The sequence below is a fragment of the Pipra filicauda genome, unplaced genomic scaffold (genome assembly GCF_003945595.2).
Source record: "Pipra filicauda isolate LSUMZ 115617 unplaced genomic scaffold, ASM394559v2 scaffold286_size1242794_pilon, whole genome shotgun sequence".
Taxonomy (NCBI): Eukaryota; Metazoa; Chordata; class Aves; order Passeriformes; family Pipridae; genus Pipra; species Pipra filicauda.
This window is the reverse complement of record NW_024104405.1, coordinates 48,748-70,506: the sequence shown is the minus strand read 5'-3', so window position 1 is coordinate 70,506 and position 21,759 is coordinate 48,748. Positions and strand designations below refer to the sequence as shown.

The 21,759-nt window shown below is 54.4% G+C and overlaps 2 protein-coding genes across 3 annotated transcripts in view; both read left to right on the top strand.

Moving 5' to 3' along the window:
* Window positions 1–6,750, top strand: part of RBM19 (RNA binding motif protein 19) — a 68,284-nt gene extending 61,534 nt beyond the window's left edge. For both annotated transcript variants that reach the window (XM_027715642.2, XM_027715640.2), the window contains exon 25: window positions 3,610–6,750. The gene's annotated coding sequence lies outside the window, so the exon portion shown is untranslated. The remainder of the gene's footprint in view (window positions 1–3,609) is intronic.
* The window catches only part of LOC113993758 (otoferlin-like), a 22,206-nt gene continuing 6,552 nt past the window's right edge, over window positions 6,106–21,759 (top strand). Inside the window, exon 1 of the mRNA XM_039382850.1 lies at window positions 6,106–6,164. Coding sequence (XP_039238784.1) covers window positions 6,106–6,164 — 59 coding nt within the window. The remainder of the gene's footprint in view (window positions 6,165–21,759) is intronic.

Sequence of the window (21,759 nt, the reverse complement as noted above, 5' to 3'; positions counted from 1 at the left end):
GATGATCTTGGAGGTCTTTTCCAACCTCGATGATTCTGTGATTCTATGAAGGCAGGTTGCTGCTGGTGGAGCAAAGCTCTCCCACAGAGACCTTCCCTCGCTGCCTCAGTTTCCCCATTTGCAAAGGCTGTTACTGAGATGCTGGAGGGAGATTTGGGGAGCACGAGCTCCTCCTTAATACTGCAACACACCTGGACCTTACCCTGGGTCACACCATGGCCAGTGTTCGACACCACCACCTCCAGCTTCCACCACCACCTTCCTCCCCAGGAAATACAGCAGGAGAACGAGGAGGCAGCGTGCAGTTCTCCTTTCTCCAGAGCATGGCTCCGTGTGACTGAGACAGGCTGCCTCCTGTTTTCCCTAAATATATGCATTGGAGAGGGAGAGAAATCGCATGGCCGGGCTTGAGATTTCAGACTTCGCCATTCATGAATAATAATCAGGCTCGGTAATTCACAGTAAATAGGTATCCAAATTGGCTAATAAGGGAGGCTTTCACCCCAAACTGGAGCTAGGAAGAGAGGCAGAGAGAACATGAGCAGACGTTGGCTGAGGCGCTGTGTGCACGGTGTGACCTGAATCGGTGAAATGCGGGAAGCGGTGCCAGCGCGGGAGTGGGGAGAAGGACCCTGGAGAAGGGCTGGTATCCCACCTCCCCTGCTGTGGGGCAGCTGTGGCCAGGCTCAGGCATGCAGGAGCAGGATCCCTACGTTCCACAGTCCATAATTAGTGCTGTGTAATTAGGCTTGGCTCTCTCTCCCAGCCCCAGGACCGCGCTGGGCTGCTGGGCCTGAGTGTGTGCGGGCAGGGAGGGTATGAAGACAGTGTCACCACATCCCCACATGTGACATCCCCAGCTCAGGGCTTAGCAAAGCTGCTGAGACAAGGGGAATGAGAGTAGGACAGTAGTAGGGAGGTCTGCAGCATGAGTCGGGAGAGGCGATCTGGGGGCAAAAAAGGTTTTCTTCGTGTTCACGCAGCTAAAATTTGGGTTTTGCTTTGCTGGTGGTTAATTTTCTCCTGTGAGAGCTAACGAGGCAGCAGTGGGAGCTGCATTCAGGTGCAGTGAGGTGGCCTGTGGGTCTTCATCTGCTGGCAACAGGCTCTGACAGGGAGGAGATGGTGCCCCACAGACACCCCCTGCTCAGAGAACAGCTCTCAAATGCCCAACATCAGACAGAGCAGCAGTGATGGGCACTTGGGAAGTCACAGAGTCCTTCTCTGCTGCTTCCCAACAAATATTCCTCTAGCAGCTTCTTAAGGTGATGCTAGATCAAGTGAAGATAAAGAAAAACATGGAACAGCCTCTCTGCAGACCTTGGTCCATGGTTCAGGCTATTTAAATAGGTTGGGTAGAAGCTGGAGGTGCAGCTGCTGAGTAGTTGGAGGAAGGCTGCCCCTCTGAGGGCTGGCTGCTACCAGGCAGTGTTTTGCAGCTGCTAAATGACTTTTTAAATTGAGGAGGAACCTACAGCCACGTTTACAGTCCCCTCAGCTCCCTTATATAGGGCAGCACAATGGCTGGAGAGCACCACTTGGCTCTGTTACCAGACAGCACAGTCCTGCTGTCCCACAGCAAGGAGTGGCTATGGATTCCAATAAACCACAGCAGCTCTGGCCAAAGGCGATTTCCCTCCTGCCCTTCTGCTCCCCTTCCCCACTTCTCCCTTCCCTGTGCCACTGGACTGAGGACACTCACAAAATTTAGCCCTCTGGGAGGCACGGAGCAAACAAACCTTTAGGGGTTTTTTCCCTGTGACTTGGCTTATTTAAGTGTATTGGAAAGTGGGTTTGGGGTGTGCAGTGTTTTTCCTTGGGGTCTGACACATGCTGTTGATGTCCCAGCAGCTGCAGCACCTTAGAGCTGATGGCTGGAGCCTCCCTGTCCTTTCCCTACAGCTCAGATCATCCCTCATGGCCCCAAACCGTAGGTGGGATTTAGCAGGTGTAATGAGGACAGCTTTATAAGCCACAAGAGATGGAGGGAAATGTGTTCTCCTGCCTCTCCCACGTTCAGTGACCTAAAATCTTCTTTGGAGTGAAGGGTAGCCTGTGTTTGCAGTCATCCTGCTGGTGCTGGTGGGGCTGGAGAAGTGCTTGGGTGCTGCCCTCGGTCCATCCAAAGGTTTTCTGCTTCATCGGCTTAGAAATCAGACCACAAAAGGCAAGAAACTCTTCACGAGAGTTTGGGCTCTGGACAGCCATTCCATTCCTTTTCAGAGACCACCCTGCCCCAAAAACCTGGCAGCAAAGCCCAGGCTTAACCTCAGGCTCATCCCTCCTGCTGAGCCTTGAGCCCTGCCAGAGCCTTCATGCCTGGCAGGGCCAGGGATCTCTCCTGGTGTTTCGGGTAAAGCTTTAATTTTGCATTTTGTGGTCTGGTTTCTAAGCTGATGAAGTAGAAACCCTTTTAATTTCTTTTCTCCCCCAGATTCCAGGTGGGTGTGAGGGACAAGCTGCCACCGTGGGCTCAACCCAAAGCGGGACCCCCCCTCCAGCTGCTCCCCCATCCCAGGGCTGGGAGCATCCTGCTGGGGTCTAAATTAACCCAGGTTATTTCAGCAGAGCTAAGGCAGGTAGAGACAACCCATGTGGGGCTGCTGGTGGCTCTAGAGGCTCCATGACACTCGATGGGGAGGTAGAAACAGGCAGATTGCAGACAGGAGCTGTTTTAATTTCATCTTCAGATGAATTCAGCCCAGTGTGTCAGCCTGGGCTGAGCAAGCCCTGGGAAACAGGAGGATGGACTGTCCCAGGAGCAATTTTAACCACGTGTCAGACAAACTGATATAGGGCTGCAGAGGCATCACACTGGGAGGGGGGGGGGGTCACAGCTCATTCTACCCCCCCAGCAGGATAAATGGGACAGGCACATCCAGGCAGCTGCAAACCAGAGCAGGAGCTCCTCCCGCCAGTGATTTGGGCTGAAAAATGAAAACTAAGAAGTTTCTTTTTTTAATTTTAGAACTGAAAAACCAGATCACCCCACTCTCGTGTTTCAGCTGGGGGTCTGGAGCCCCGTGTGGCAGTGGGAGGGGGCGGCGGGGGCCACGGCAGGCAGGAGCCTTGGACTTCGTTAGGATTCAGCCCTTAGATCTCTCCTTTCTCTCTGATGGCTGAGTGTGATTGACACTTACAAATTACCCAGCCAAAAGTGTCGAGTCTTTGACCCCTGAGTAACATCTTTGGCAAGCCTGAGATTTGCCAGCATTTTGTCATCTAATTACTACAAATCCCTTGAAAATTCACTGGCTGGTGAATTTTTAATGCGGGACAATTTCAATGTGATGCATCGCCCAGATGGGCACGCGCGCGCCTGCTCCTTCCCTCTCCCCCCACCGCCGCTTCTCCTTCCCTTTCTTCTCCTCCTTCTCTCCTTGCTTTGCTCCACTTCCTCCCCCCATCCGGTTTCTTACCTCCCTCCTGCCTCTGTGCATTCACGGGCCCGGTGTCTCATCCCTTCCTGGGCTCTCCATCCCGCTGGATGTGCCCGGGATGGAGCCGGGCACTTGGTGTCCCCCCGGCCTGGCTCCAGTGCCCCTCGCTGTCTCGCCGGTGGTGACAGGGAGGTGCTACATGGGATTAATTCTCTTTCCATCTTCTCAGGTCTCTGGCTGATGGATGGAGCAGGAGAAGCCTCCGTGAGGACTCGGCAGCCAGCACACTTGTTGCCGGTGCCGCCCACCCGCCCTGTGAACCCCAGGGCTGATTTATGCCCACGGGTCCAGCTCTCGGTGTTCCCAGCCTTTTAAACAGACCTTAAATTCAGAGCGGGAGGAAAAAACCCTTGTCTGCCAGCAGCTCCTGCCCGAGCATCACTTCTTAAACCCAGGCAGGGATGTGATTCCCTTCATCTCAGAAGCCGCCCAACCTGGTGGAAGAGGAACTTGGGGCGATGGACACTTCCCTGCTGACCCCGGGGACTCGGGAACCCGCTTTTAGCATCTGAACTAAACGACAGCTTCTGTACATTGAAAACCACACGTGTATTTTAAGTCTTCCACACGGAATCACGTCTGGGGTTTGTTTGGGTTTGTTTGTTTAATAACATCTTTGCCACAGGCAGGTAGTTCTGTTGGGCTGATGGGGAGATAAGCGTGTTTTGGGAGGGAGGGCCTGGGGTTTGCCGCGCTGGGCTTTGTGCCTGTGTCATTTCTGTCCCTGCTCTCAGGCAGTCGCCTCCCATCTCTCCCTTCCCAGCTTTCAAAGGGAAAGAGGCTTTGCTTTTCAACCAGGGTACCACTTTACATATGTAGGCAGCTGATAAAGTATTTTCACTTCGCCCCTTTCCCCTCTGGGAATCGCTGTCTTACGGCAAAACTGTTTTGTCTGACAAGGGCTGCAACAGATTACACATGTTGGCTGCAAACATGGGGCCTTTCCCCCCCCCCTTTTTTTTTTTTCTTTATGAGAACCACATGCCTTTAAAAAAAAAAAAAAATCTTTATCTCTGCACTGCCACGAGGAGCTTTTTTTTTTGCCTCAAGTCCCCAGGAGCAGCCCCGTGTTCGGATCTGCCTGTGGCATCAAACCTCCCGGGTGATGCACCTACCCAGTTTGTTTTTCTCACATGAGGTTAATTTGAGCCTGAATCCACGAAAATGCCACTGATTCTGTCAGGGCCGAGCACTTCAGCTGGGTTTGAGGTGGGATATTTTGGGACCCCTCGGCACCAGCACCCACAGCACCCATGGAGATCAGCAGGACTCGGAGGAGCTGAGGACCAAGCTCCAAGTTTCATGCTGACAACCACAACAGGGAGCCACACATGGTGGACTCAGTGGCTCAGGGACATCCCCTTTCCAACCCAAACATGGGTTATAGATTTCTCCCATCTTTAACTGGGAGCCAGGTGGGAAAAGTTTGGGCTCTGCTTTTCAAATTGGTTGTTTAGACATTGAAAACCTTAAAACCCTCAGCTGGCTCCAGCAGGAGAGGGGCAGAGCCAGGAAACCCCTGGTCTCAGGCTCCATCTCCTGAGCTGCCCCTTCCAGAAATGTCCCTTGTTTTCCCAGCAGCACTGGCACCCAGAGGGAAGGGCTTGGAGAAGGTGGATTTAGGCACCAAGGATGAAGGGAACACCAGGATTCGTGGATAAGAAGCTGCACACCAGGGCTGAGACGTGGCCAGGTTTCAGAGAGAGAAAAATGAGGACACTGCAGTGCCTTGGAGTGGGCACCCAAAACTGGGGGTGCCTGAGGGGGCTTTGGAAGAGAGGAGCCCTGAGAGGGGGGGCAGTTCATCACAAACTAACCCAGGCAGTGCCTTGTGTGTTTTAAGGGGGAAATACAAGATGATTAGTGATGGGTTTGAAGAATTAGGGTGTGTCACTGCAGGTGGAAGGCAGCTCAGGAGAAAGCTGCTCTCCAGGAGGGATCCTGGCTGGGAGGTGACATCCAAGTCAGGGAGCCCAAATTGGATGCCATGGGGAAGTGTGAGCTTCCTGAAGCACGAGGTTAAGACATGAGGTTTAGTTTAACTTCTGAAACCAGAAACTTGTCGTTTTGCAGTATGTTTTGTGTGTCACAGAGGACCTGGAGTCACACCAGGGTGCCAGCAGCTCTCCTTGTGCCACTGCTGATGGATGCTAGTCCTGCCTGCTGCCAAAGACCTCTGGGGACCCCGGCACTGAGCAGGCTTTGGACCTGGGCACCATCCATCAGTTGTGTCAGCACTGGGGATGCTCAGACCCAGGGAGAAGCTGTGGTTGCCTCAAGTGTTGGTGATCCCACTGGATCCACCTGGCCTTTTCTGAAGGAGAAAGTCCCACAGCAGCACAGTCTGACTCCAGACTGAGAACACCATCCTTCTGGGCACATCATGATGGGCATTTTCATGCCCAAGGACACCCAGAAGCGATGTGAAGCCCAACCTGCTCTTTTCCAAATTAATGCCTTCCTTTTTTTTCCCCCCCATTTCCACATTCTCACTCAGGAAATCCCATCGAAGCAGCAGGTCCAGGTCCAGGGAATACTTTGCTTCCCCCGAGTTGTTTGTGGAGATAATTAACTGTGTGTTCTCTCAGCTGAGACCTGCCATGGCAGCGCTGAGTGAAGGGAGCCCGAGGCCTGCGGCGTCGGCGGGGGATGGATGGGGAGAACCATGGATGGAAAACGCAGGAGGAACCAGCTGAGAGTGACCCTCACTGTGGTGTTTGCCAGGTGGGACCAGCCACCACGTGCTGCCCCTTCTCCTGATCTCTAATTGTCCCCCAGCCTCAGGCCATTCAGCTTTGGGGACATCCTTCTTATCCTTTCCCAGCTTCTCTGTGCCCCTTTGGAGCTTTCTCCCCTCCTGCAGATGTGGCTGCAGCTCTGGTCCATGTCATGACACAGTAAGGATCCTGCTTGGTGCTTTTCCCAGTGATTTCTGACCTTGAGCCTCCCATTACTTCCCACTCCTGTTTCTTGCAGAGCCAGGTCTGACGATGCTCCCTGTGGTTCGGGGGGGACACGGTGGGTCACGGCCGTTGGTTCAGCCCAGGGCACTGCCTGCTGTACAGGGTGACACTGCCAGGCCAGGCAAAGCCACCTGCACCCCAGCACCTCCCCAGGCTCTTCCCAGGTCTGGCAACATCCTGGTGCCCCCCAGCAGCCCCTGGCACTCCATAAAGCCCCTGCTCTCCTCACACCGCGGCGCCTGGGTAACTGAGAAGTAATTAGTGCCGCTTGCTACGGCAAGTAGTGCCCAAATGTCAAGGAACAGCAAAGTTATTAAACCTGTTTTTACTGCACTTTTGCAGCCAAAGTCTATGTGTGTGTGTGCTGAAGTTTGGGGGGATGAATCTGGCCCCAAAGCACTGGGCAAAGTCCCTTCCCCTGGCAGGTCATTCCCTGCTCCCTGCCTCAGTTCCCCCCTCCACTGCCTCTGTAAGGGACCTGCTGTGTCCTACATGGGGAAAATCACATAGCTGTGTGATGGGAGAGGTCAGATCCCACCCTGAGGGTCACCAGTATCACTGGTTTCACCAGCTGGGGTGGGCAAGGGCAGCTCAGAAGCCCTGGGAAACCTTCTGCTCCCTTTTTGATCTTAAAATCAAACGGGTTGGATTGAGCTGAAGGGCTGTCCCTGCCCGTCCAAGTACTCCCACACCCCCAAACCTGTGTGCTTGAGGCTACAGGCAGGCTTTTGGGGGGCAGGCAGCTTGTCTGGGTGCAGGCAGGCAGAGGGTCCCACGGCAGGACTGTGATGCAGACTGTGCTTCCCATCCCTGCACCAAGCAGGAGAGGGAGAGAGCAGGAGAAAGCGGGAGGGAAAGGACGTGTCAAATCAATCATATTTAAACAAAAGCCTCTTCGGCCCAAGGGCCCTTTTAAAAGCTGCTTATTTAATTAAAAGTCCCATTTTCCATATTTATGGCCCTTATTCAGTTAAATATTAACCGCCTGGGCCAGGGCTGGTTTATTCTTTGGGAAGAGGCAGAGTTGGGAGGTTCATTAGGGGTTTATCAGGCAGCCAAGGCGCCTGGCAGGTGGATGGATGGAGGGATGTGGGACAGCACACATGGGCTCATGCCTGGGGACTGTGGGGATGACACCACCACTGCTCCATCGCCTTCCAGCGGGATGCAGGGAAATGGGGTTAAAAATGGGGAAATTGGGGCTGTTGGGATGGCGTGAGAGATGAGCAGCTGATATGCACGCTGGCATATCAGCTCCTGTAGGAAACAGCCTGCACCAGGCTGGCTTTGGGAGCTGGAAGCAGGGACCTCTGGGGGGGTGGAGGTGGGTCTTGGAGTCGTGGAGGGGGGCCAGAGCAGCACAGCTGGCTGCAATGAGTCAGTGATGCCTCCAGAAAATCACAGGATCACAGAATGTGACAAGTTGGAAGGGACCCACAAGGATCATTGAGTCCAGCTGCTGGCCCTGCACAGGACCATCCCAAAGTCACACATCATGTGCCTGGAGCTTATATAGGGGAGGGGATAAAATGGGATTTGGTTCCTTGGGGCTTGTTGGTGCTCCAAGGGAAAGCAGCATGTCCTGGCCATGACGGCAGCAAGAGGGAGTGGAGTGACCATCAGGAGGAGGAGAAGGTGCAGCTGGGGAGAGATGGGGCTGTGAGGTCTTTTCCAGCCTTAACAGTTCTGTGACTCTCTCCTGTGTGAGGTGTCCAGGCTCTTTCCTGGTGGCTGTTCTTGCCTGATTGGGATCTTGCCCCTGGCTGTGTCACACAGGTGCTTGGGTCAGTGTCACCTCAGTGAGAACTGACTGGTGATTTGAAGTTGTCTGACTGCTTCATCCCCCTGGGTGCTGTGCAGGGGGGTCCTGCCTCGGCTGGGTGGTTTGTAGGTCATTATCAAAGAACTCTTGAATGTCATTTACATGGCAGCAGTGAAGCAAGAGGGTTCACCTGGGCTCTGCAGCTTTGCTGGAGGCGGGGCTGGTTGGAGAGCTTGGCCAGGCTCATCTGTGGGATTGGAGCTCCAGTCATGAGCCAGCCCAGCTGGGGGGAAGCTGGAAGGTGCCTGAGGCCAGAAGTTTCTCTGTGCAAAGGTGTCTCCCTCCATGTGCAGCTTCTTTTCCTCCAACAGTCTCCCGGGCAGCTCTTGCAGCGCAGGGTTTGAGCTGCCACCATCAAGGTGAGCCCCTCCAAGAATCATGGAATGGTTTGGGTTGGAAAGGACTGTAAAGACCATCCAGTTCCAGCACTGCTGCCATGTCCAGGTACACCTTCCACTGGAAGGGGACGCTTTCCTCCAAGGGGAAGACCATGGAGTGGAGGAGCAGCCATGCTACAGAAGGTGTCCATGGGGCCCTTTCCTGGATGGGTCCCTTACCTGGCTGTGAGCCCCAGTGCTCACCCTGCCTCCAGGAGGAGCTGCAGTGTCCTGTGGTGCTGGATCCTGCAGGATAACCTGCTTTAGATGTGCTGGGACACACCCTGGGGAGGGAAGGTCTCCTGTGAAGGCTGCAAGAGAGTGGAGCTCCCCTGGCCAGACAAAAATCTTGCTCTGAGCCTTGTCCACCCGTTCTCCCTTTAATTTCTGGGAGCCAGCAAGTAGCCCTGTGCAGCCCCATGGCATGGCAAGGAATGCAGGGGGGGATGATGTGAGCTTCTCCCCCTCCCTCCCAGCGTGCTCAACACAATCCCAGCCCTCCTTCTCCTCTCCATCCAAAATAACAGGACACCGAGCAGGCGGCGGAGCCCAACGGGGACCCTGCCTTGGGAGGGTGGTGCCGGCAGGGCAAGGAATGAAACGGAGCCGGTGATTTCCTCCAGGGAGCGGGGCGGTGAGGAGAGTGGGGGTTGGCTGCTGGGGGGGCGCGGGGGGGGGGTTGTAGGGGGTGGCAGGAGAGGGAGAGACACCGGGTTATCAGAGAAGTGTGAAGACAATAATGCAATCTGACATTTCTGAAATGAGACCCCCCGGTTGCCCTGGCAACGGCTCACGTGGGACCAGCTCCCGGGAGACGGCTCCGAGATGTGCTATAAATGATGTTTGATTAGAATTTAAATCATTTAGGCGGAGAGAAGATAGGCCTTTTGTCAGCGCGGGGACCCGCGGGGGTCAGCCCCCAGCAGCTGCCTGGGCGCGCGTCGGCCCCGGGGCAGCGCCGGCCCCGGGGCGAGGGGTCACCCCCGGGATTGATCCTGCCCTCCCTCCGCCGGGGCCCTGCTGACCTTTCCAGCCGCGAGAAGAGGGGGCTTGTGGCCAAGGCAAACAACGGCGCGGGAGGACGGTGGTGCCTCGGAGCCCCGGGAACGTCCCTGGCATCACCCGAGCTTTGGTTTTCTCCCAGCTGGTGCAAAGCCACCAAAACTCTCCCGTGGCTTCCACCGGCTGAGAACCCGGCCCTTGGCTTTTTCAGTGCCCTAATTAAGATAATCACACTTCAGAATCAATTCTGCCTCCCTAAAAGTTTCCTTAAGGAGCAGGGAATGAAGCATGACATTACCTCTAAGAGGAGTGCCCTTCCCAGCTTGCCTTCGGGGATGTGACCAGGTTCTCCCCATCACCTCCAGGCCACGCTGGGAGAGCTCTCCATCATCCAGCCCTGTTCAGAGGAGCTGTCTGGGGGCAGGAATTTTGCTGGACAACCGTACCCTGAGCATTTTTTGCTCTTTCCAGCTCCTTGATGCACACACCGAAGCCCTTTTTGCTGTACGAAGCCTTCCTCGTGATGAAATATATTTTTCTCTAGCTCTGGGGGCTTGGAGGACTTCATGCATGGAGCAACAGAGATGGAGACGGGGTCAGCAGCCGTGGTTTATGTTCCTGTCATGCCCAAACCGCACTTGCTGGGTTTATTGAACGAGGTCTCCAAGTAATGAAATGCAGGGAAGCCTCAGCTCGGGTGTGAGGTCTCTGCTTCGCTGCAGCACAAAGGAGTTGGGGTCACTCTGGTTCTGCACTGATGACACCACTCCAGGTAGCCCAGTTGTCTTCATCCAGTTCAGTCAGGTGACTTTAAAGCATCTGGACCTTATTCTGAGGTCTCATGGGCGGTGTGGAGAGGTGGCCACCATCAGAGCCAGAAGGCACCCCCATTTTGGGAAGGCTGGGTGTCTGGAGAAGCTGTTAATTTGCTTTAATATTAAAAAGCCTGAGCTTGGGCCTCAGATTGAGTGAGGAATAAAAGTGCCTGATTTCCCAGTTGGTGGGAGAACAGTGTTAGAAGCAAACCAGCAACAGGGTTTCTTCTTGGAAATTTTTTAAATTGCTTTCTCTTTAATGCTGTGGTTTAGGTTCGATGAATCTTCAGAGCTTGCTTTTCAACCCCCTGAAAATGCCATCTGATCATGAAATTAGAGCTAAACTAATAAGTCTCAACAAATATTAATCTAATGAATTTAGCTTCTTTCTGTTTGTGGACCAGCAAAGAGGGGAATTGCAATGTTCTCATATGTATTAATTGTTTGAATGTATTCGATGAACCTTTCCTGACTGCTTTGAGTGTGTGCCTTGGTCATGAATATTCTGAGTTTTGTTTCTGGGTTGTGACCACCCTGTACATTCAACTACAGCTGGTTTGGGGGAAAAACTCAACCAAGGGGAGTATGGGTCTTAAAATCATAGAATGGTTGGACCTTGGAGCTCATCTTGTTCAAACTCCCTGCTCGTGGCCACCTTCCACTAGACCAGGTTGCTCCAAGCCCCATCCAACCTGTCTTGCAAGCTCTGAGCTTTGCTGTAGGCTTCCCATCTTCTGATGGTCTTTCACCTCAGGTGGACTCTCTGAATGTCTGAAGGATGAATTGGACGAGGGAAGAAACTGCAGAGTAATCCAGGTGGTGTGCATTGGTGGCATTAGCCGGGATGAGGGATGTGCAGGGCTGGGCTTGGGGGCTGGAACATGATTCTTGCCACCTCTGGGTGGTTTTGGTGGGTCTCACCATGATTTTAAAATCACTAATGAGCACCTCTGGTGTCTCCAGCAAGGTCTGTGGTGTTGCACTGAGTTGTTGTGTCCGTTGGCTTATTTGGTAGACGTTATAGATGGAGTGCTGGTGAGGTACTCCTGCAAGGAGCAGCACAAGAGTGTGGTGTTTGGGCTTCTCCCCAAACTATATAAACAAACTGGGAGCTTTGCCAGCAAGCAAAATCACTGCTCTTGTCCCTGTGTGCAGCTACAGAGCCAGCACAGCCCAGGGGGTGCCAGTGGGTCAGAGCAGGACCACAGGAAACCCGGTCAGCTGGAGCCTTCCCCTTTCATAGCTCTGCCTCTGCCAGTGAAATGGGGCTTGGAAGCTGGAACCTCCCTGGGCAAGGTCCCTGCTTGCTTCCCAGAGTGCCAAGGGGCAGAGCTGTGCTGCTCCTCACTGCTTTGGAGCATCACTTTAATTAATAGGTGCTGTGCTCAGCTTTGGGGCATCTCTTCTGGGGGGTGGCAGCAGAGCCAGAGGGCTGGCACTTGGGGTCTTTGGGGCTGGATTTTCCTCCTCCAGCCCACCCTCTAGGATTTGTGCACCCCCTGCCTGGGGAGAGGGGCTGGTTGGGCTTTGCAGGGGGTGAGGTGTGGTGCTGAGGGGGGTGTGGGCAGGAGGTGCTGTGCAGAGCCAGCTCGGGGCCCCACTGCGGTGCCGTCGGTGACACCTCGTTAATTGGCACAGGCTGGAAGTGCAAATCCATGACAGGAACGGGCTTGTCATCAGCTGGGAAGGTGTCCTGCAGCCCTGCCTGCCCCTGTCACCCTGTGCATGTCGATTCAGGGCTGCTGCAAGTCCCCAAACCCGACGGTGAAGGTGGTCACAGAGGAGTCATCGCTGTGGTGTGGGAGAACCCAGCACTGAGAACTCACAGGGGTTCTGCTGGCTTTGGTGGCTGATCTGACCCTGATGAGGGTGGACAAACGTGCTGCTCTTTAAATGAGCACTGGATTGCTGGGTTTGTGGCAGGGTAGCTGGCAGTGGGTGCCCAGCAGGCTGGTTGTCCTCCTGCATCCCCCAGGCGGGATGTGCAGGACTCTGCAATGGGCTGGGCTCATGTCCAGCCCTGGGAGGCTTGTAGGGCCTGGGGATGTACAGGGAGGATGTTTTAATAGGGACTGGCTGCAAAATGGGGATCCTGAAGCCCCCCAGTCGGTGCCAGGAGCAGGAGCATCAGGACAGGCAGGGACCTGCCTCTGCTCTGAGTGCTCAGTCCAAGAGTTTGGATCCAGGGGATGGCAGGGGAAAGGATGCTCAGAGCCTTTTCCTGCTGTTGGGGACTATCCTGGTGATCTGTAAGCTCAGAAATCATAGAATCACAGACTGGTTTGGGTTGGAAGGGACCTTGGAGATCCTCTAGTTCCAATCCCTCCACCATCAGACACTTTCCTCTAGACCAGGTTTCTCCAAGCCCCATCCAACCTGGCCTTGAACACTTCCAGGGGTGTACCATCTCTCTGAGCAACCTCACTGTAAAAATCTTCTTCCTTATACCTAATCCAAACCATGCCATGCTCTGCCCTGGCACAGCATTCCCATGCTGCTTTAGGCAGCTCCTCCTGCAGCATTCCACCTCCTTCATGAGAATATCTGAAATGCTGGATTTCTGGCCTAGCTCCTGCCCCATTTCCCTTGGAGTCCCTGTATCAGATTGCAGTGGCATTCCCAGGGCTCCCTCTGACCCTCAGAATGCCTGATGGTGAGGATGTGACAGCCAGGAGCTCATGGGCCTGGAGAGACCCTTCCTGTCCCTTCCTCAGTGGAGAGAAGTGGCCCAAGGTAATACAGACAGATACAGAATGGACATAAAACTAAATATATTGCTGTGTCTGATCAAAGATAAATTATTTTTGGCAAATATTAATGTTCCAGCAGGAGTGTGACAGGAGCCACTTCAGTGACCTGGGAACATCTCTTTATTTCCATTTAGCTCTTTGGTTTGATATCTGAAATACCCTCCCCCCATGACTGGTGCATCCTTCCGTGGGAAAGACACCTTTCCCACGGGGCTGGGGACAAGGGCAGGGAGAGGGAGCCCTTGTCACCTCCCTGGCACCAGCTGCTCCTCTCTTTCCTTGCCTGAAACATGGGCACTGTGGGGGAAAAGCTGTCTTTGCACCTCAGCTGATGTCTGAAGCATCCACTGAGGCTGGGCTGGCCGTGGAAAGGGCTTTCCCACTGGAAAAATAACTGCAGGCAACTGGACAGGTCAGTGCTGTGGGGTTTAGCATCAATCTCTTGGCTTTGAGAAGGGGAGACACTGGAAGTGATGGCCTTGGGAAAACCTGATCCTTGGGAAGGGTCAAGGTGGTTGAAGGATGATGCTGTTACACTGGTGGGGTGTGTTACACGGGGACTCTCCTGGTGTCACTGGGAAATCTGGGAGGAACTGGTTATACGGGCATGGAGTGACAGGACAAGGGGGAATGGCTTCCCACTGCCAGAGGGCAAGGTTAGATGGGATATTGGGAAGAAATCCTTCCCTGTGAGGGTAGGGAGGCCCTGGCACAGGTTGCCCAGAGAAGCTGGGGCTACCCCATCCCTGGAGGTGTCCAAGGCAAAGTTGGACAGCGCTTGGAGCAACCTGTGGAATGTGTCCCTGCCCATAGCAGGGTGGGTGGAATAAGATGGTCTTTAAGGTCCCTTCCAAGCCAAACAATTCCATGATTTCTGAGCCCCAAATCTGCCAATCACCCTTGCAGAGATGAGTGGTCCCAGCTCTGCTTCCAGGAAGGCTTTGATCAAAGCACAGAGCCAGGAGCTGCCTCTGGAGCGGTGACTGGCAGCGTCTACATCTCCCTGGACCTTCTCCGAGGCACTAAATCCTGTGACCTGCCACCAAACCCTCGCTCCTTGTAGTCTGTGAGGTCTCCAGAGGAGGAACAACCATCTTCCCCCTTTGTCTGGCTCCTCACAGCCGTGGCTGTGGTGAGGGCAGTGCAGAAATGATTGATGGCAGGGAGGGAGAGGTGATGCCAGACTCTGGGATGGACGGGATAGTTGGGAACCAAGCAGAGCAGCTTCGCAGCATCGCTCCTCTCGTGGGCTGCTTGACTGAAGTTCTTCTGCTCTTGGTGTCTCACTTCCAGATGCCCATTTCCCAGAGCAAACCCGTGGTTAACCCTTTCCACGCCAGAGCAGCACAGCGATATAGAATCCCCCTCCTGAACTCGCCTGATTTATTTTTTTTAAGTATTTTTTTTTTTATCTCCAGACGTTTGCTGCTTCCCCTCGCGTTAATGCAGGCATCTTCCATCACCAAAAAGCCTCCGGGGCAGAGGCAAATGGCATCAATAGCTCTGCAGCCTGTCAGGAGCACATGCCTGCCAGAGAGCGCCGGGAGGAGGGACGGCAGGACACAGGAGCAGATGGGGCCACTCCTCTTCCATCACCCCTCGCCAGCAGCAGCCTCAGCCAGTTGGTGCCTCTCGGTTCAGCCGGGACTTCCCCCACCCTCTGACCCCCTTGGCACTGTGCCTTCCTTGCAACTCCTCCTGTTTTCCCCTTTCCTCCTGTAACATCTCCCCTTCCCGCACAGCTGCAGCCCCGTTTGCTGCCCAGCTGTGTGTGCCTTTTGCTCCACCTCTTTTGCTCGTGGATATTTAGGAAGGGAGCCCAGGTTTGGGCTAGTTGGTGCCTGAAGAGCCTCATGCAATATCCTGGTGAACTGGTGATTGACATAGGGCTGGGGTGGAATACAGGGTGGGGAGGAGGAAGAAAGTGGGTGCCTTGCAAAGAAAACCCATTCATGCATTTGTCTCTCAGCCTGAGGGCAGAAATCCCTTCCTTTCTCCGTGGGAAATCAGGGGATGGAGCCGTTTTGCTGCTCCCTCTGCAGCAGAGCTGTGGAGTCCTGCTGGGGCAGCTGTGTGTGAGAGGAAGGGGGAATTGGGGTGGTTTGGGGGCTGTGAGGCCCCACACCTGGTAGTGGCATGAAGAGGTGGGACCAAGGACCGATTTCTTACACAGGGTCTTTAAGGAATCACTTGGAGCTCAGGTATTTGCCAGGCACTGCCCCTGCTGCCCCTCTGCCTGAGGGGATGGGGACCTGGAGGAGTGGCACAGGGGGGCTTCTGTCTGCTCAGTTGTGCCAGAGGAACGGGACACCTCCAAAAAAAACCCCTCTCTGTGGCAAGTTGTGCTCGGATAGCCACGCTCTGCTGGCCTGTGCTTCCCAGCCCTCCTCCAGGTGAGGAATTCCCCTCGGCAGCTCCAACCTGCCTTTCCCAGGGCTGAGGTGGGGCCACAGCCAGCATTCCCAGCGCAGGGCTGCGGCAGTGCCAGCAAGCCCCAGATAATAAACAACCGAAGGTTAGTGAAGCTGTTCTGCCAAATTTACACCCTTTCCCAGCGAGGGGAGGGGGTGGCAGGAGCCGCGGCCGCTCCCCTTGATCGCCGCATCCATCACGGGGTATGAATGGCCGCGCTCCAGGAGGTATCGAGCGGCGTTTGCAGAGACGGTGCAGGCTGTGTCAGCTCCCCTCGTCCATCACCAGCCGGGGACAGCGCTGGCACCGAGCACCGGGAGCTCAGGGAATGCTTTGACAGCGGGGAGAAGCAGCAGGATCCATCCCCCAGCCCTCCCTCCCTGCCCCAGCAGCTGGAAGGTGACCGGGGTGCCACATCCCCATGGCACAGGGGGCAGCGTGGTGAGGGGCTTCACCCCACACAGCCTTTTAAAGGGAGTTTTACCAACTTTGTAGAGACTTGGGAAGTGGGGGCTTGGGGCAGCAGCATCACTCCAGCTCCTCGATTCTCTTCAAAGCCATAGTGTTTCCTTCTGTCTTCCAGCACTTGTTTTGTCTCTCTTCCCATCTCCTCTTGCACGTACCATTCGAGTGGCTCTTACCTATTTATTTTCTCTAATGGCATCAGGCTACAAGTGGCTGAACAGTTAAAATGAACACCCTCACAATGGTTTTCTCTTTTTTTTTTTTTTCTCTTGCATCCACTCTGGAAATGGGGATGTTTGCTCTTCTCTAGCTGCATTCCCAAGGGATGGGGGCTGTCCCTTTCCCCTTGTCCCCTTCTGACCCCGTTGACTGAACATCAACCAAATTCCATGAATGCAGAGAGGTCTGAACATACAGAGACATCCTTAACTGTGGTGCTCCTGTGCTTTTGGGATGCAAGCAGGTGCCTGGGGGGAGATGATCCTTTGCTGTTTTCACCAAATGGAACCATAGGAGCAGTGCTGGGGACAGGTGGCCACCACTCCTGCCGATGGAGGGCCTGGCTCTTCTCATGCGAAACAGGGAATGAAAGTGGATTTTGGGCCAGCAGGAAGGGGTTTCTGTGGATCCCACCTATTGCTTGGTGCTCCAAGTGCTTTCCTGGCTTTGCCTCTAAATTCCCCGCATCCACTCCTGCTGGGATGGAGGTGGCTGTGTCGTGCTCCTGTGGGTGATGGGAACCAGGGTGAGGTCTGTGCTGGTTCTGGGAGTACCAAGTGGCCCTGGACTGTGGCTCCTGGCTGGGCTGTGGGGGTGATCCCGTGTGCTTTGTGTGAAACAGGATGGGGTTTGCAGCCTGAAACCATCCCTGAGGTGTGATGGGTGCCAACACACATTGCTGTGACCTTGAGCTTTCCCAGCACCCTATAAATCCATGCCCACGTATTCCAGCTGCCTCAGTGATTAATGCAGCCAGGCTTCTCCAAGTTTATTGCTCAGAAGTTAACCCAAACAACTTCAGACCAAAAACAAGGTTATTTGCCCCTCTCTGAACTATTTTTCTGCAGTGCTGGCAACCCCAACAGCCCAAACCTTGTGAGGAGGGAAAGGGATCTTCCTCCTCTAGCCAGGCTGGATGAGGAAAAACAAACAAGATTGCAAACAAGCCTCTTGCAATTCGTGGGGTTAATAGAAACATCTCTACTGGATTTTAGAGAAATATATAACATTGCCAAGCCAAAGCTTTATGAATGAAGTCCTGTGTCTGCTGGTTCTCTGTTATCACCTCTGTCCCAAAACAAACCGTGGGTGATTCCACAGCCTCAGGACTTTGACACACTCCTAAGTGAGTGATTCCTGAATATGGAGCATATTTAGGGAGAGGTGGGAGTCAGCTGCTGAAGGAGACTCCAGCCCATCCAGCCAGCTCGGCCTGGCTTGGGGTGCAGGGCAGAACCTGCTGCCAGGTGTTGGGGGAGATTTTACCTGAGGTGGCAGCCACTGGGGTTCCATGTGATCCCAGCACAGGCACAAGCCCCTCACTGCACCCTCAGCACTGGTTTGGGAATCACTGTGGGGTGATGCTGATTGCACAGCTGGGACGAGGAGAAGTCCCACAGCGTTGCTGGGATAAACAGGATTCGAGGGCTGGGCAGGGTTGGCCTCACCTGGAGAGTGCTGGGGGCATTCCTGGCAACCTCAGTGCATGGTCCTCACCACGCTCTCAGCTCGTGGTCCCCCTAGACCCTGCGCTCCAACTCCTGCCTCCATCCCCAGCCCCTGGGGCTGCAGGGTGGGCTGGAGGAGAGGATGCTCCGAAGGAGAGGATGCTCCGAGCTGCTCCCCTCCTCCTGCCGCCTCTCCCGCCCCGCACCAGCGGTGGCTGGGCATGCTCCATCCCCGTCCTCCCCCACGGCTTGCTTTCCTCCTTCTTCCCTCACAGCTGCTTTCTCCTTCTGCTCCTGCTCCCCTCTCGCTCCCTCCACTCTGCCTCAGAGACACACATAACTCTCCCGTGAAATATATACAGTGTAAATATATAAAAAGCCGGCGTTTGCCTGCTGCTTATGTATTCATGAAATAGTAAATAAATTTTATGGGATAATGTGAAGGCTGCCAGGGAGCAGGAGGATGAAAACTAACCCCTAATGAGCCTCCGTGTCAGTTTGGCACACTCGGGATCGATCTGCCGCTTCCATTTAGCGCCCGAGCGTGGGGGTGGAGGAGGCGCTTCCTCGGCTTGGCCCCGAGCACCGCTGACGCCTCGGTGATGGGCGCGGGGTCACCGGCTCGGTCGAGCAGGACGGGGATGGGAGGGGCTGGGGGTGGGCTGTGAGGGTGCTGGTCAGGACCTGGGTGAGATTTGGGAGGATGCAAAATGATGGGGGGTGGGGGTTCCTGGGGAGGGGATGCTTAGGTTAGCATGGGGAGGGATGTGGGGACAGACGCAGGGTGGGATGGAGGGTGGGCTGCAGGGTGGCACAATGAGGGATGCAGGGAAGATACAGGGTGGGATTCAGGCTGGCACAATGAGGGATGCAGGGAAGATACAGGGTGGGATTCAGGCTGGCACAGTGAGGGATGCAGGGAAGGATACAGGGTGGGATTCAGGCTGGCACAGTGAGGGATGCAGGGTGGGCTGCAGGGTGGGCTGCAGGCTGGCACAATGAGGGATGCAGGGAAGATACAGGGTGGGATTCAGGTTGCCACAAGAAGAGATGCAGGGAAGGATACAGGGTGGGATTCAGGTTGGTACAAGAAGATGCAGGGAAGGATACAGGGCGGGATTCAGGCTTGTACAACGAGGGATGCAGGGAAGGATACAGGGTGGGACTCAGGCTGGCACAACGAGGGAGGCAGGGTGGTAAACAGTCTTGCACGAGGAGGGATGTGGGAACGATGCAGGCTGGAATGCAGGGTGGGATGCAGGGAGGGTCACAGGCTTGCACGGGCTGCCAGGTTGCAGCAAGGATGCTGCCTTCAGCAGGCAGGCAAGGAGGACTGGGGGTGACAGGGTGGTGAGGGGGCTGCAGAGGTGGGGGACAGCCAAGTGAGAGCCAAACATCAACTTTCCTGCCAGGGATCTGGCCCTGTTGTTGATTTTGGCCATGCAGAGAGCCTGGCCCAGGAGGGTCTGGGCTACATCCTTCCACCAAGTTACTCCCTTGGCAAAAAGCATCTCCTGGAGAAGAGCTGAGTTTCCCCTCTGCAGCTCCCCAAGGTCTTCAATCCTCCCCCAGGGAACACCAGATCCTGCAGGGATGGAGACAGACAACAGCTACCCAGGTCACTGGCACATGGGGTGCCCTTGCTCCCACTGTCCCATTCCAGTGGGAATAGTGGGGACACGGGATGTGGGGAGACCTGAAGAGGAGAAGGTCTGGGTTTTGGGAGGGCCCATAAAACCAGTGAGATCCTAAACACCCCACAGCCCTGGGGGGGCTCAGCCTTCCTGAGATGGGAAGAAGAGGGAGATGTGTTTGGGGCACTGTTGGTGCAGGACAGTGGGGTTTGCCCCAGTGCCAACTCTCTCACCCCCATTTGCAACAGCAGGTGAGGTTTTGGGGTTATTTGTGGTATGAAAGGGCCTTTCCTTTAATTCAGTGTTTGAGTAGTAGGGTTGTATGTAATGGGGGGAAAGCAGGAAAAATGTATGTGCTTCCAAATGCCCGGGGACGTGGTGAACACCAGACACCCCTGCACACCCACCAAGCTTAGAAATAATAATATAGGGAATCCACTCACATTCAGGGTGAAATTTTAGGGGCTTTGTAGCTAAAACTCAGGCTGGGTTGGAAGGAAGCAGGAATGTTGATCTGGTTAATGAGCTCAGTTGGTGCAGATCAGCAAACGTGGCAGCACCATCCTGGGCGCTGGGCTATGGCTGTGTCTTCCCAGGTATCCCAGCAAAATTTAGGGCTTCATTTAGAAAACACCCAAGCAGCCTGATGGAATACTAGAGGGGGTAAGAATTATTTATACCCATAAGTACATCAAGGCTTTACCCTTGTTGGTGCACCAGCTTTTGAGGTCACCTTTGGGTGCAGCACAGAGGAGTCCAGCAGGAGCCATGGGATGAGGGATGTTGCTGCTGCTGGTGGAAATTTGGCATTGGATGGGTTTTCCATCAAGGACCGTTGATTTGAGGGAAAGCAGCCCTTTCCCAGTAGAGGTTTTGCCAGCTTATGAAACTTTTGTGATGGGTGATGTGGCAGCATTTCCCCTCCATCATCACCCACCAGGTGCCAGCATCTTTGCAAGGCTGAGCTGCCCCACACAGGCCACAGGGCTTTGCTAAAGTCACAACACTCGGGGTATTTAATGCGCTATTTCGTTCCCAGTGACCACCCTCATCCAGAGGAGAGCTGGAGCCTGGATTTCCGACGCTTTCTGCACCTCTCTGTGAGACGCCTCCTGCAAACCACTCTCTGAGCACCAGGGCTCAGCCCCACACTGCACCAGCCCCTTTCCCCCAACCCCTCTGGCTCCCATGGGGTGGGACCAGCTCCAGGTACTGCTGGCTCCCCTCACCATTCCTCTCCCCAGCCCTTCCCTCCCGCACCGCCTCCTCCCTCCCTCCCTCCCTCCCTCCCTCCCGGAATGAGATGGAGAAGTAAAAATTATTAACCCCGAGGTCAGCGCTGGCTGCCTCATTCCTCTCTAGCTTCAAGCACTTTCTCCCTCATCTGTTTCACAGACAGCGATGTTCGGCTCAACACATTTGCATATACTTATTGCATTTTTTTAGTCTTTATCTATTTATTTATTTTTAAAGAGACAGAGCTGCTCTTGCCTCTTTTTTTTTTTTTTTTTCCCTCTCCTGTGAGCTTTCAACAGCTGCTGTTTGGGATTTGATTCCCCTGCCAGCACAGCTCGCTGACAGAGGCAGGGAAGTGCAGGACCTGGAGGGATGCTGGGCTTCTCTCTCTTCCTCCCACCTTGATTTCACCGCTGCTTTCTCCATGTTTTTCCTATAAAATGGATGAGTTGTCCCTCCTGGCTGCTGGGGGAACAGGAGCATTGTGGAGGATGGTCATAGGGATTCATCCATCTTGCTCTTCATGGTGATGCTTCCCCTCAGAGCACTGGTGGGGAAGGGCAGCAAAGAAGCTCATGATGGTCCCACGTTTCTCCAAAGCAGAGTGGAGATGGAAAACCCTCACCATTCCCAAGGCCTTTCCTGGGATTTTCATGGGTGCCATGGCCAAGCCAGCTGGGCACACAGGGAGGGACTGTCTATCTCTTTAGAAGCCACTGACACATGGCAAAACCTGCACTGTTATTTAGGCACTGAGAACACCCTCAGGCTCAGCATCCTCCTCCTCTTCAGCACGGCAAAGCTTTTCTCCTCCCATCCACCCCAAGGAATACTCGGGGGCAGGAAGAAAAAAAAAAAGAAAAATAAAAAATTAGAAACATTTTATCTTAAGCTCAGCATCTCCCAAAAATCTCTGGCAGATATTCATAATGGTCCAGCAGCTATTAGAGGAGTGAGAAGGAGGGAAAGGGAAGGAAATGAATGCCGGGCGAGAAAATTCATAGCCCCGCTGATACGCCATGATAAATAATTATGAGTTATTAATTTTAAATTACATCTTTAATGCGTTGCATGATTTTAATTCCCACCACAGTATTAATATAGGGACTCTGGGTTTGATTAATTTAAAGCGGAACAGAAAGGTGTCGATTCCCAGGGCTGCCGGGGACCTCGCGG